The sequence below is a fragment of the Perna viridis genome, chromosome 3 (genome assembly GCF_037379345.1).
Source record: "Perna viridis isolate PV_CMFRI_1.1 ecotype Kerala chromosome 3, ASM3737934v1, whole genome shotgun sequence".
In the NCBI taxonomy this organism is placed as follows: domain Eukaryota; kingdom Metazoa; phylum Mollusca; class Bivalvia; order Mytilida; family Mytilidae; genus Perna; species Perna viridis.
The window spans coordinates 27,649,639-27,664,585 of NC_142447.1; the positions used below are offsets into that span (position 1 = coordinate 27,649,639).

At 33.6% G+C, this 14,947-nt stretch overlaps 1 protein-coding gene across 1 annotated transcript in view; it reads left to right on the forward strand.

Moving 5' to 3' along the window:
- The first annotated feature begins 10,834 nt into the window (after window positions 1-10,834).
- LOC148621685 (uncharacterized) overlaps window positions 10,835-14,947 on the forward strand; it is a 39,471-nt gene continuing 35,358 nt past the window's right edge. The window contains 3 exon segments of the mRNA XM_088576318.1: window positions 10,835-11,073; window positions 12,869-12,953; window positions 14,237-14,410. Coding sequence (XP_088432444.1) covers window positions 10,918-11,073; window positions 12,869-12,953; window positions 14,237-14,410 — 415 coding nt within the window. The 5' untranslated portion in view covers window positions 10,835-10,917.

Below are 14,947 nucleotides of genomic sequence, written 5' to 3' on the forward strand. Positions count from 1 at the left end.
TGTATTGTAATGTGTTTGATATTTGATATTAATTAACTGATATTTTTATACACAGACTTAACTCTGCATTATTAGATTTTTGATTAAATGACCCTTTTCCATCATTTTGATTTCTTATTTACAGCAAAACAAGCTCGAACTCTGGGCTTTGTGTATCTAAGTGTGTAATAATGATGCTTGTCTGTAAACGAGGTTTGCTAATTAGTTGCTTTAGGAGTTTGAACTAACTTACCAAAAAAAAGAGTACTCTTTCGAGTTTACAGCTTTTTTTATTTTGATATATTCGTTAAGGTGTTTGTATTCTGTATTGATCTCAGGAGTTTAATCCGAACTCAACAGATTATTTTCTCACCTCTATCCTATGTTAGAGGAGGGTTGAGCCCTTACAAACATATTTAAACCCACCACATACTTTACGTGCGTGTCCCAAGCTAGGAACCTGTAGTCCAGTGGATGTCGTTGCTTTTATGTTTTTTGTTATTCGTTTTACGTTTTTTCCATAGATTAAGTGGATTGTCGTCTTTAATGAATAGTTTCAGTTCATTTACTTAGGGGCCTTGTATAGTGTGTTTTTTGCCTATCATTAAAAACCTTGTGGTGACCTGTAGAAGTTTATTTGTTTGCCAGAGTAGCTCGGGGAACCCATGCGATCTGACTGTTCCTAAAACTCGTCAAATAAATTTGATATTTCTTTATTTATAATTTCTATTTACGATAAACTCATTATATGTAGGTCATTTGCCGCCGAAGATGTGGATCAACATCAAGTCCAGATCAAATCTGCAATTGATCAGAATTGAGTTGGATAAAATATCGAAGTCAAATACAAAAATTCTTCTTAAAATTATCGTCCTTGTCTTTTTCATAATATGAGTAACGATGGTAAATGGAACGCACACACTGAGTGTAAAAAACACATTAATGTGCACAGAAAAGTAACACAAATTAAGTAAAACAATTCAGGAAAACAGTAAGCATATATGACCATATACTGTTTAAATAAGACCTCTACTTGTTTCAATACACCACTGAAGTCTGAGATTATTGTGGTGTTGATTACGCTTCTAAATTTGGACAACTTCAGACATGAGCAGCTCGCACTGTACCACATTATCTTCTTTAACAACAATGTAGACTTCATACTCTGAAAGTGGCTAGCAATATAAGGTTGAGAAGAGAAAAAGAGGTAGCAATGTTTTATAAAATGCACAATTAAGACGCCCCTGACTATTCAACTTGGCTTTTTAAGTCGAAGTCTTCAGTTTTGCAGACTTTCTGTTACTTATCTGTAACTTACATTACTCAAGTTACAAGTGTGGACACAGATACACAGATTGTCATTGCCCGAGGGGCATGTATGGACGCAGACTGGTATTGCCCGAAGAGCAAATTTGAACATACATACAATTTATCTTGAATGTGTTTGCGTTGTCTAGAAAGCTTGATAAACTTCTGGACTCTCGGTTTTGTTTAAGATTATCAGAAACCTACAGAGTTGTATCTGTCAGTTACATGGATGGCCTATATTTTAAAATGGTAGGGGCTATAAACTCGAAATCAAATGCGAGAAATTCTTTCGTAGTTAGTAAAGTCATATCAAAATCCTATAACAGTTGATCAACCATAATTATAAAGATCTCCCACGAAAACCAAGTGAATATGGACGACGACACGACGTTGATTTTATCCCGAAAAGTATTTTGCTGGGTCAAAGATTCAGCAAATACTGTAGGCTGTACAATATAAGCGTGCAGATCAAACTGGATCACTTGGTCACAGATCGTCATCAAATCTTTAATGAAGTGAATGAATGAACGTGGTCACATGAGTACTATAATTTCCCCGAATACACCATGACACACATTCACGGGTATAACTATGCTCGGTACTGCGTAAACGCTTCGATGCTTTACACCGTCCGTATAAAAGACCCCAAATGATAGCCAAGGGCGTTAAGAAACCCCTCAGTTCAGCATGAATTACAAATACAACATATGAGTGCAAACCGGGTCTAACAGTACTGAGTATATATGTTGGCACGCAAACGACAATTAAACCAAGTATAGGAACAGTCAGTTAATGGTCAGCGTCACTCACATCGTGCATATGATTGGCTAAAACTGTGTTACGAAAGAGTTTTGAGGATTTTAGTGGTTTATATCCACAAAGACAGTCGAATTATCAACTCAATTATCTGCTAGAAGCAACGATGTCCTAGCTTTATAATGCACGAAATGAAGGGTGTAACGAATATACAGAAAGTACTATCAATTTCAACTTTATTGTTATAGTGTTATTTAACTATCAGAGAATGGAATGATACTCATTTCACGACTCATTCCACGATTGGAAATTTCTTACTCCATTGGAGCTTTCAAAACTGAAATAAGAGGTAATAGTGCAGGGGGCGAATCGAGCGAAGTAAATTGAATATCATTTTTTTTCAGTTATGTTGTTCGGCATCATTTCTAAATAATGATCTCTTTGGCGCAATTATTATTTTAACCCATCGTGTAGAAGTGGTTGCATATTTCTTTCAATGAACGTTCCCTATATGCAAACTTTTGAATAACATTTAACTGAGTACCATATGGAACAAATACAGTTGTAAAAATATTTTCAACTATTCAAATATTGATCTAACCTATGAACAGAATGTAACTATATTATACTTTCAGAAAAGTATTTGACTATAAAGGATCTGAATGATTTACAGTTACTCAATCACACAAGGCTAAGGTCATGATAGCTTTAATTCTTCCTTTCTATTCTTGTACCTATTATATGTATACAATTTTTCTTCGAGTTCTTGTACCTTGAGAATTTTCATGATCTATGATGTGTGTATAGTTTGCTACGAGATGAGGACTTGTAAGAATAATTTTACCTCTGTTCAATCCAGGTCCGGGTGTTAAAAGAATAGGCCTGCAGCAGCGCTAAGCTTGTCGTATAAGGCGACTAAATAGTGCTCAGAAACCTAGCCGGAGGCTAGGCGCTCTGCCCACAGAGCAACTGGGATGTGTGCCCCAGGTGGTGGAATGGGGTACCCCTGGCCTGTTACATGCTGGGGTTGTCAGGCTATAATACGGAAAACCTGACCGCAAACCATAGTGGTGCACCGTGTTGGGAAAGATGCCACGTTCCTCGCACGTTAAAGAACCCTGCTGTGGTATTCGATAGGAGTAGGAACTTTTGCGCTCCGCCACAGGAGGATAAATTGCCCAACCTTACCCATCCCCCCTTTTTCCAGTGGCAATCAAAATTTGTCGACCCTATTATCCTTGTGTCCCATCCTTTCTTTTTCATTTCATGTTCATTTTGTCATCCATTTCATGTTCATCGTCTGAATATAGCTGAAATATTGCTGCTCGGACGTTAAACCCCAACAAACAAAAAACAAACAAACCTCTGTTCAATCCATTATCTAGAGGTGCACAAATAGAGCCCTTAGAATGCCTTTAAATTCCTTAAAATAGTGTCTGCAAAAAAAATTAAAAAATTTACTAAAAACATTTACTAAGTTTTTTTCATCGTTACAAAAGTTTGATACATAAATATAATAGCGCTTGCAGATTCGTAATTGAAAAAGGTCTAGCTCAGTTTTTTACGGAAATATTGTATATAAAACACAAGATCTAATGTATTTATCAACTGCCCTTAATAAATTTATTAGTAAAGGATACGATTTTCAAATCATCGTCTATTCTTTGAACCTTGTTTGTTCGACCCCTATAATTGCATCGCTACGTAAAAACTAAGTGGTTTTGTAGGCCATTTGGGCTATTGCCATCACTTGGCGTCCGTCGTCGTCGTCGTTAACAATTTCTTCTTCTCCTTTGAAACGACTGGACAAATTCAACAAAAGATAGTATGGTACTTTCTAAGGGTATCCTGCACAAAGAGTATGCTTCGATTTTTCACATTTCAAAAAAATGGCTGTCGTTATTAAAAATAGACTTTTTAGGGGTTTGCAGCAGTTTTTTCGCATATATCACAAAAATTGTTAGATTAAGCCAGATCCTGAATTTGTTCAGCATGATGAGATCTATCTGGGAAATTTTCGTGAAAATCTGATGACCAATGTCGGAGTAATAATTGCCCTTTGTGAACGTATTTTGCCATTTTTGATTAAATTACATTAGAAAATCTTCTCAGAAATAACAAGGCTGAAATCAATGATAGTTGGTATGATTGTTTTTTAGGGTATTTTTCTGCATAATGATTTTTTAAATTTCTAATTCGTGAGAAAATATAGGCTGCTGTTACTAAAAATGTAACATAAGGGTCAGACAGCAGTTTTCACACATATCTCAAAAACCGTAAGAGTAATCAAGGGAACCAAGGTCCTATCGGTAATCAAAAGACTGTAGGTTACAGACCACCAATTCAACCAATGAGCATTTGGAACGTACGCAAAAATAGTCCTACGCAGAAATTACCCCTGTTCCTCATAGTGCTGTGAAAAAAGTTCTCATCTTATTTAAAAAATTCAAACAGTTTCTGAAAGGAAAAACATTTCTGTACATTTTATAGGTGCATTTTGCTTCTTGTGATGTGAAGCCTAATCTCCATAATGATTTTTAAATATACCCCTATCTTGTGAAAACACTGGGATTTCCCATGCTATTTATAGACCCTTCACTTCCGGTGACCGGTACTACACTGCAAGTCTGCTAACCCCACATGCCATTCTGAGGATTGTGAGCTGACATATGTAGAATCATGCTGATATATAGTCATCTGCAGGTTAAAGTTAAGGTAAAGTCCAGAGAAGCCATTGAATATTGTGAAATTAGCATAGAAGCCTATGGGAAGTGGAATTAGTGGTTTTTAGCCTTAAGCTGAAGCCATGGCAAAATGAAAAGTTTCTTGAAATAGCTTTAAACTACTTGAAGATCTTGTTAACTTTGCCATGAGAGGAATACACTACAAAAATCCTTCAAAATATGCATTTTTTTAAGTTATAGGTCCAAATTATGGAAAATTGGTCTTTTTGGCTGATTTTTATGTCCTATCTTGTAAAAAGTGTAGAAAATTTAGTAAAAATATCAAATATTAAACTTTGAGGGCTATATTTACCTAAATATGGTAGTAATAAGCACTTGAAATCACGTTTTGTGTAGATTTGAGCAAAAATTAGGTTAGAAATGAGGAAAAACTCACTTTCATTACTGCGGTTAAGGCCATATAAGCATTCCCCTATGGCAACATGGAAAATCCATTATTGAGCACTTTTTTTGCTTTAGGTGCCCTTTACTGGTCATGTTCTAATGTGAAAACACTGTATTTACAAATTTAAAGCCAACTATATCACCTTTTGTAAAAATTTAAAGATTTAGGATTTTTGACATGTGATCAAGAAAAAGGGGGAGGCATGTCAGAAATAAATTTTTAAAAATAGACCAATTTCTCAGAAAATGATTACTTTTAAAACTATTTCTTCATTAATATTGTTAAAAAACAAGTTGTGATTGATATTTTTTATTTGAAAAGTCAGAAAAAGTTCTTTGCAAATATTTAATGCATTTCAGTATGGTAGAATATTTTCACTTTTTTGCTCGCACAACTTGGTTACCCTATATTTAAAAATTAAATATTTAAAAAAGTGCTTGTCACATTTCACTGAAACTTTGCAAATGCATTCAGTATGTGTGTAGGAAGATACCTGTATAGTTATTTATTTTTTCTAAGACAAAAAGTGACTCTTTAGGTTACAGACCACCAATTCAACCAATGGGCATTTGGAACGTACGCAAAAATAGTCCTACGCAGAAATTACCCCTGTTCCTCATAGTGCTGTGAAAAAAGTTCTCATCTTATTTAAAAAATTCAAACAGTTTCTGAAAGGAAAAACATTTCTGTACATTTTATAGGTGCATTTTGCTTCTTGTGATGTGAAGCCTAATCTCCATAATGATTTTTAAATATACCCCTATCTTGTGAAAACACTGGGATTTCCCATGCTATTTATAGACCCTTCACTTCCGGTGACCAGTACTGCACTGCAAGTCTGCTAACCCCACATGCCATTCTGAGGATTGTGAGCTGACATATGTAGAATCATGCTGATATATAGTTATCTGCAGGTTAAAGTTAAGGTAAAGTCCAGAGAAGCCATTGAATATTGTGAAATTAGCATAGAAGCCTATGGGAAGTGGAATTAGTGGTTTTTAGCCTGTAATACAGAGACAAAGACCAGACATGGAAAACAGACATACACAACAAAGAACACAAAGTAAATTAAATAATACATACAAAGTAACAAAAGCAAATGAGCGTCTCTCACTCCACTAAAAACTTGGATCATGGTCCAGGTGCACTGGTAGGGTAATCGTCCTCTGTTTTTTCTAGAAACACCAGCCGAGTTTCTCATAAAATGTCATGGAAGTCCAGGGTAGGCGAAAGAAAAACTATGACGCGTTTAATTGATCAGTTTTCATGACGCAGATGGATACACCATAACGACCCACGTGTTCATGATGACGACCATAAAACTTTTGTAGTGATGACTTCAATCTTGTAGCACCATAACCCTGTTTCAGAAGCCTAATTGTTGGAAGTTTAGCGCGATACAAAAAGTCTGCATAATTTCGGGAAGCACTTGCATAACGTATGAGTTGTGATATGAACACTCCATATGCATGTGCGGTTTTTTTTTTTTTTTTGTTTTTTTGTTTTGCTATTTTTGATTTTATAACATTGAACAATCTTCTCAGAAACTACTGGACAGAAATTTTATCCATGCACTTGAAATAAAAAGGTTGCTTTTACCAAAAACATAAAAAGTAGCTTATCAAGCCAGGTGAGCGAGTCAGGCTCTTTAGACTCTCTGGTTTAGTATTGCACCACATCAAATCTTCCCTATTCAGTTCTTGGCTTAACTACTCCAAATCAAACGGAATCGAGTGACCAATTAGTTATTGATATTGGTAGTTTTGATGGTATTTTCATTCTTAAATATGTTCTAAGCTAGATTTTAGTAACTGAATGCGTTCTTTAATTGGATATCTCATTTTGTCTATATGTTGTATGTTGAGATATATCACGAAGAGACTTAAAGATATACCATAAATCTTCTTCACAGTTTAAATAACTTAGTTATTTTTATGTGGACAATGATTAAGTATGATGATTAAGATTTTTATGTACACTTACAAACTTAACTTTATTGGCACGAAATCATAAACAAAAAAATGGTTAAATTAAAAATCATATAAAGAGTTGTCAGGACATGCAGTTTGACATATACATATATAGAAAAACTAAAAATCGTTGGAGCTCCTCGGCAATGTACTTACATGTACACTGGACATTTACGTGTACATAACCTCTATATGTACAATGTAGAGTCCCCGAAACTTCACGTCACTGTAATGGGCAGCCAAAGGGACTGCCCCAACTTAACAGATTCCCCAATGCCAAGTGTTTCGCAACAAAACGTCATATGCATGATATACGCGTACGTGTATGGAACGTAAACTCTTAAAAGACATGTAAAAGGAAGGTCCTATTTAACTTTGGATCACAAGTTTTTCCTCCAGCAAAATGTGATGAAATATGGACCATATTCAACTTTTGTTTGTAATAAAATGCAATTTGAAGAATCTACCTACCTCCTGAACTGCTTTCTGGGCATTTTTCCATTGAAAAAATATTTAACAATTTGAAAAAAAAATCGAAATCGATTTCAGAACCGCTTTTGAAAACCCAAAACTCAAACCTCATATTATTTGTATATATGACTACTCATATAATGTAAGAGGTTGGAATTCCGTTCATCCATACCCCAACCCAAGTCAGAAAATAGCTCCAAGACAACCTCTAGCACTGCTGGAGTAATATATAGACCATCCATTTAGGCATAAAAAAATGTTATGTTTTCTGTCACTATACCGACTCTCCTTCAGACCCCCTACCCAGAGTTTTGATTCGTGATTATGAAAATAAAATAATTAAAAAGTTTGCCGACTGTCTTTCAGAAAAAAAAGAAGAAAATAAAGCCAAAGATGTGTTGGTTTATGGAAAAACAAAGAGTTAGAAATACTAGCTGTTTTATATTTATAATCGACTGTAAATATATATGCGGGAGGTTTCCCTTGGCCAAGGATAATCCCTTTTTAGGATTCGGCGCTGGAGATATTTTTGTTTTGTTTTGACCAACACCGCAAAAACAAAAAAAATATCTCCAACGCCGAATCCCAAAATGGAATAGGCTGTTGACTAAGTCTATTACATTTTCAGTCTTTGCAGATTTGGTTTTCATTGTATTCTGACTTGGTGTCACTATGACTTATTTCATTTCAAAATATAAATAAAAATAAATATAAACCCCTACCTTCTGACGCTACAAAATTTTATAATGGTGATCGGAAACATAACATTTTTTTTTTGCACTGGAAAGTGTTGATTTTATCCCAAGAAGTATTTTGCTTGGTCAAAGATTTAGCAAATGTTATAGGCTGTACAGTGTATAGATCACAAATAGATCACTAGGTCACGGATCGACGTTAATAAATCACGTGTGACGATTTAAATGAATTTAATGAATGAACGAGATCACATGACAACAAATTTCCCCTAAAACACCATGACCGACATCTACGGGTATGACTATGCCGGGGGATTGTGTAAACGCTTTGAGGTTTTACACCGTTCGTTAGTGCAAACCGGGTCTAATAGTATTGAGATATATGTTAGCACGCAAACGACAATTAAATTAAGTAGAGGAACAATCAGCGTGGTCAGTGTCTCCCATATCGTGCAGCTGATTGGATAACACTGTGTTACGAATGATTTTGGGGAATTAATTTGTTTTATATCTAAAAAGACAGTCAAATTATCTGCCAGAAGCCACGATATCCTAGCTTTATAACGCACGAAATGAAGGATGTAACGGATAAATGTTTTTCAACTCTATTTTTATAGTGTTATTTAATACACCAGGATGATCATTTGTTGTTTTTCACGGTATCTGTTCCTTTTTCCTTTAGATATTTCAAACATATATACGTTTACTAAATTATACAAGTACACTATTACTAGAATTGAAAAAACAAATTAAAAAGTACACTGATGATGTTTTGTTCGTGTATTAGTTGTTAGATGTATAATTACTTTTAAAAATGAGTCATGCCATATGCTTAAGACAAAATTCTAATGTCAGCGGCTCCCGTCGTCACTTCTATAACAGTGCTGATTAATTAAAATCTTAAGTTAATGTGAATTTCGAACCGTCAGTAGAGTTCGTTGAGATAAAATTCTGAAAATATTTCACAAAGATCGTATTGACAATATAAAAAAAACGTATCTGCTGCAGAAATTAATTGGAACTATTCATTTTTTTAATTGCAACGGAAATAGCGAATAGTTCCGATTGCATTTGAAAAGGTAAAAATGAAAAAAAAAATAATAGGATATGTAGAGGATGTAGATGCTTGGTTTTGTATATATTTTCGTTTAGGTGCTTAATGATGTTTAGGATGTCTTTGTCTTTCACTTCATTTCTATTTCTTAGTTCTCTCTCAGTCTGTATACATTTTCCAAAGTACTCGTGCATATAATTATAAATGCAATGTTGTTCGAGTAATTAAAAAAATGTAACTGTAAATATCTTGTTTATAAGGAAGACCACAAACTGTATATGCCGAACAAGACTACTGTGATAGATCGAAATTTAGATTAACCAAAACGAACAACAGCTGCAATTTTGACTATGGGCTTTGCAACTACAAACGTGTCAATAATGGTCTGGAATGGAAATTAGCAACAAATTACACAGTAGTGAAGAAAAAGATTTTTAGTAATAATTATACAGATATTATTATCACAAATGATCATGGAGGATCAGGTACGTACTAGTAATTAGAATATGTAAAGCCTTTGGCGTGGTGTTCATTTGATAACATGCTTCTGTCTTTTTTTAACTCAACCTATACCACGAATCAACATTTTGATATGCACACAGTGACACAGAAATTCATCAACCATGTATAACAGAAAGAAATACACATATTCAGATAATAGCAAATCTTGATGAAACAAAGTTGTATTAAGCTTTTTCTAAGAATTTCAGGAAACTGTGTTGTCCATGTAACGCTAAAAAGCTGGATATATATAGAAGAGTATATGACCTATCACAACTTTAGACGTACTGAATTCAAAATAAAGGATAAAAAGTATTTTTAATCGCATTTTCTGGTCTTCTTGTATCATAAAGATAACTTTTCTATTATCTTTTATCAAGGTTTAACTTGCTTAGAATACAAAAACAATGTTATGGTAAAATCTTTTTTTTTATTTACATGTCCTTTAGACATTGAAAGACTGCTGTTCTGGCTTGTTAACGGTTTTTAATTATGTTCGTTTTTGTCCTTTTTTCCCATTTGCCCTTGAACTGTTTTTATTCCCATGTTGGTATCACACACACAATTTGTCTGGAACATATTTTGGTTAACTTAGGAGTTTTATCAATAAAATTAACTTTACCGCTAGTCATAAAGGTTATTTTCTTCCATTAATCTCTCATGTAAATCAATCAAACTTGGCTCTATTTTGAATGTAAAATATTTGAATAATGTATTTAAAGCAGCAAAATGTGTCATTCTGGAATTCAATTAAAGGTTTAACTTCCTTACTTGTTCTACAAAGTAGATAAATCTTTTACCAACCTGATCTGATTTACGCACACACTTTAAATAAATAAATGTACGTTATATATGCACCATTCATATTCTTTCGGGTGTAAAAGAGGTATTTGAATGACGAAGTACATAACCATTGAAATATTATAAAAAAAGATATGTTCATAAGTTTAAGTATTTCCTATTAGGTAAATTTGCTTCGACGAATCCTGTAAAAAGTGATACATCAGCGGCGTTAGTGATACCACTTGTTCCTGCAGGCTCATACTGTCTAGAAATGTGGCTTTACTTCGTATCATGGGACTCGAATATTAACATTCAAACTTATGCATTCGGATCTAATAAAATCATAAAAAATATTCGCATCAGCAACAAAAATGAGAAATGTTGGACTAGGTATCATTGGTCATTTGAAGTTGGCACTCCTTTCCAGGTAATTGATTTAGACGAACATGACTTGTAATAACTAGCAAATCTCTATAAAATCACTTGCATCGATAAAATTAACAAAAAAAAACTAAAATAAAGTAACGTTTTTTTTCACCTTTTTTTCAAAAATGTGTTTAAATTAGTATTTCAAACATTGAAACTATTTTTATTTACCTCTTTAACAAATATTGTCAGCTTGTCAAATGTTTTTTGGTTAATTATAAACGTGACCACAGGCGCATATTGAATTAAAAGTACAATGTCATATGGCAAAATAACACTATAGTAAATTTGGACTCCAGCATTTCCAAAATAATACTAAGTTATGCATAATTGTATCAAAATAAAATTAATTTATATTTCGGTATTTCCAGTGTACGTTTGTTTCCCTCATAATGAATTACACGTACACGGACAATCCACCAAAATGGATGACTATACACATATCATTTTTGGCTACTTTTATGAGGAACTCGGGGAGTGTTTCTAGAAACAAGGGGGACGCTTACCCTACCGGTGCTCCCGGCCCATGCTCCCAGTTTTTAGTTGAGTCTTGGTTGCTCATTTACTTTTTTTTACTTTGTATGTATTAATTTGGTTATTTTATATATTTTATATTCTTTGTTGTGTTTGTCTGTTTTCCTTGGCTAGTCTTTGTCCCTGTATTACATTCTTTTGATTCGGTCCCCTTGATTATTCTTTAAATATAGCTTCACCATCCTGTTTCTTCTCTGTAAAAGATAACAGTGTAGATTAAAACTTCTATGATATACATTTAAAATTCAAAGCAGCAAGTGGACGTGCATGACGTACGATCGGTTCTACATTTTGTTTGATTGTTTTTAATTTTAAGGCTAAATTTGTATCTGGACAAGTTGTGGTTCTTTTTAGCGTTCGACAAACGTTTTTATGAAAGAAGCCGTTCTAACTTTTCTAAGAATACCATGCAACCACATGGCTAGTGTAACGTTACAATCTGGGCACATCACCTAGAATAACATTATCTATCACAGCTAAAGATGTCATTGTGTAGCTGATATTTTTATTCACCATTCAGATGGATAATCTGGCATTTAATTCCTTGCAGTTCTATTGATCCCGATATGAGGTAATCATTTTGTACCTGGCAAATTTGCTATGATGCTTCTGGTTTCTGTTTCAATTAGTATTGTAAACTTTGATAATAGTTTATCCGACATTCAAATGTTCAGTTTGTCAAATGTATTTTGGTTAATCACAAATGTGGACTTTCGCGCATACATATGACTGATTTTATTCAAAAGACATTTTGGTTTTTTTTTTAAGCCTACAATTTATATTTTGGCAAGTTGTGGTTCATTTTAGCGTATGACAAACAACTGATATGCATTTGGAAGTTCAGGTTTACAGGAAATAAGATACTTGAATATAAGTATGGATAGTTTTAGCATCTTCATTCGGGGTCCATACACAAGATTTAACAAATGAAACCAAATTATATGAACGGACCATTATCATTTCAAAGTTAAATGGTAAATACATGTAGTTGCCATCATAAACTTTTTAATATAAATTGTATGTCGAGCTCCACTATAAAAGCCTAAATCTGTTTCAACGTAAACTGCCAATCAAAGCGTTTTGCAATCGCAACCTCCGTTGTTCTTTTTCTTTATTCGTTGTGTGTGTGTGTGTGTGTGTGTGTGTGTGTGTGTGTGTGTGTGTGCTGCATTATGAATTCTCATTGCACACATTACTTTTTAGTATGAAACTATAAGTCTGGAGTAGCGCAGTTTTCATAATATTGTTTTTCGTGGTTTCAGATTGCTTTTAACACAAGCCACAGGCTTTATTCGAACTCAGATGTAACAGTAGGTATCGATGACGTGAAAATCTACGCATCAAAAGGTAGGACATCATGCACGTATTGCATTATTATTGAAAAGTAGTATTAATAGGATAATTAATTGGAAAGAATGAATAACAAAATTGATTAATCTATTTATGATATAGATTGTATTCATAATTTATTGATTTTGTTCAACATGAATGTTAAAATTTTGTGATTGGTGGATTGATATCAAAGTTGTGACCTTTTTGGCGGGGGAAAGTCCGAAAGTGAAATTATCGAATTTATTTCACGATACGAATTATCGAAATTTAATACACTGGGAATATTCGATTAAACACTGCCTTCTATATAATAATTCTGTTTATTTGGTTGTTTTCTTGTTTTGTGGTGAAAGGGGTGAACGACTCTATAGTAAGTGTAATGACTCTTAAAACTGGAGATGAATTTCATTTCATTATGGAGTGCCTCTTTTTCAGTGGAAAAAAACAAACTTACTAAGCCTGTCAACACGACCTAATATCTTAACATACCGACAAATTATGTGTTTCCCAAGTACAATAAGCTTGGAGAAAACTATGTAGATTTATAAAATGCATCACAAAAACAGATTTTCTCTAGGCTTGCCGTTTTTACCTTCTTAAGAAGTAAATGTTTTCCTGGAGTGTCATATGTGTTTATGATCCACCCGGACATGCATTATTAGTTTGCATTTACAAATTCTAGGAGTGATTCATAGGATAAGAATTTTGTTTCTAGGAAATACTCGCAGTACATTATTTATTGCTTAAAAATCTAACGTTTGCACCACACACATACAGTTTGTAACAAAACTTTTGCGCATTTACAAACAGTTAAAGAGGTAAATGGCATTCAAGAGGCTGTGCATGTAGAAACCATGCAGTGGTTTTTTAATCAATTATGGATGGCTCAGAAAATGATTTTAAAGTTCTCTTACTAAACAACCAAATTTACACAAAATAAAGAGCTATCTCCATTTTTCAGTGAATCTCAATGCTTTGTATGTAATTTATTACTCTCTAATTGTTGCAGTTAATTAATAACCAACGTTAAACATTGAGAAAGGATGCATTTGTTATATGAAAAGAGTTAAGAAAATAAAATTTGTAATGTGCCATCCACTGCCTGTATTTTTCATGGATCAATCAATTAACATAAACACAATGATAAAAAAGTTATCCTCTGATAAATGATAAAAAAAAACAAAATTGCAAAATACAATTTTTTTTTTAAATTAATAATTAAGTTCTATCAAATGGGCCAATTTGTTTTATACACAAATGAATAATTGTAATTGAAATTTGAATATCTTATTTTACAGAGTTATCTTGTGATTTATTAAACATCCAAAATGGCATCATAAACCTGAGTAACCATCAGAATATTGGCAGTATTGCAACCATTTCTTGCTACACTGGCTTCCATTTAGTTGGGCCAAAAACGTTATCTTGTACACAGAAAGGTGTCTGGTCAGATTTACAGCCGTCATGTAAAGGTAAATCAACAACAATACGTCCCATAGAATATCTTAAAGCCTCATTAGAATCTGAATGAATGCTATAGTTTTAATCATTTAAATACAAGTTTCACTTACTGTTTTGTCCCACATTCTCCTATACATTAATAGAATTAGACTAATTTTGAATCATTTATCATAGCAATAGGAACATATCTTGGACTCGTGACCGGTCTAGTGTTCTACTTATTGGCTTTTTTGCAGTTACCTTCAATACATGTCAAAATACGTACGTGACGTGATTAAAACGAGAAACAACCATTGTCATTGTATATAGTTCTCAATGCTGATAACATTAATGTCGATGTGTCATACAGCTTCGGCCATAAGTTTAACCCAATGCAATGCTACAAACATAGACGTTAATAGTACATAGTACAGACACTCAAGACGTTTACTGAAACATTTTGTTTTTATACCACCTAAAACAAAGTTTATGGGTGTATATAGGAATCACCCGTCTGTCTGTATGTCCGTCTATCCACATTACTTGTAAGTGCAGCTCCTCTGAAACCG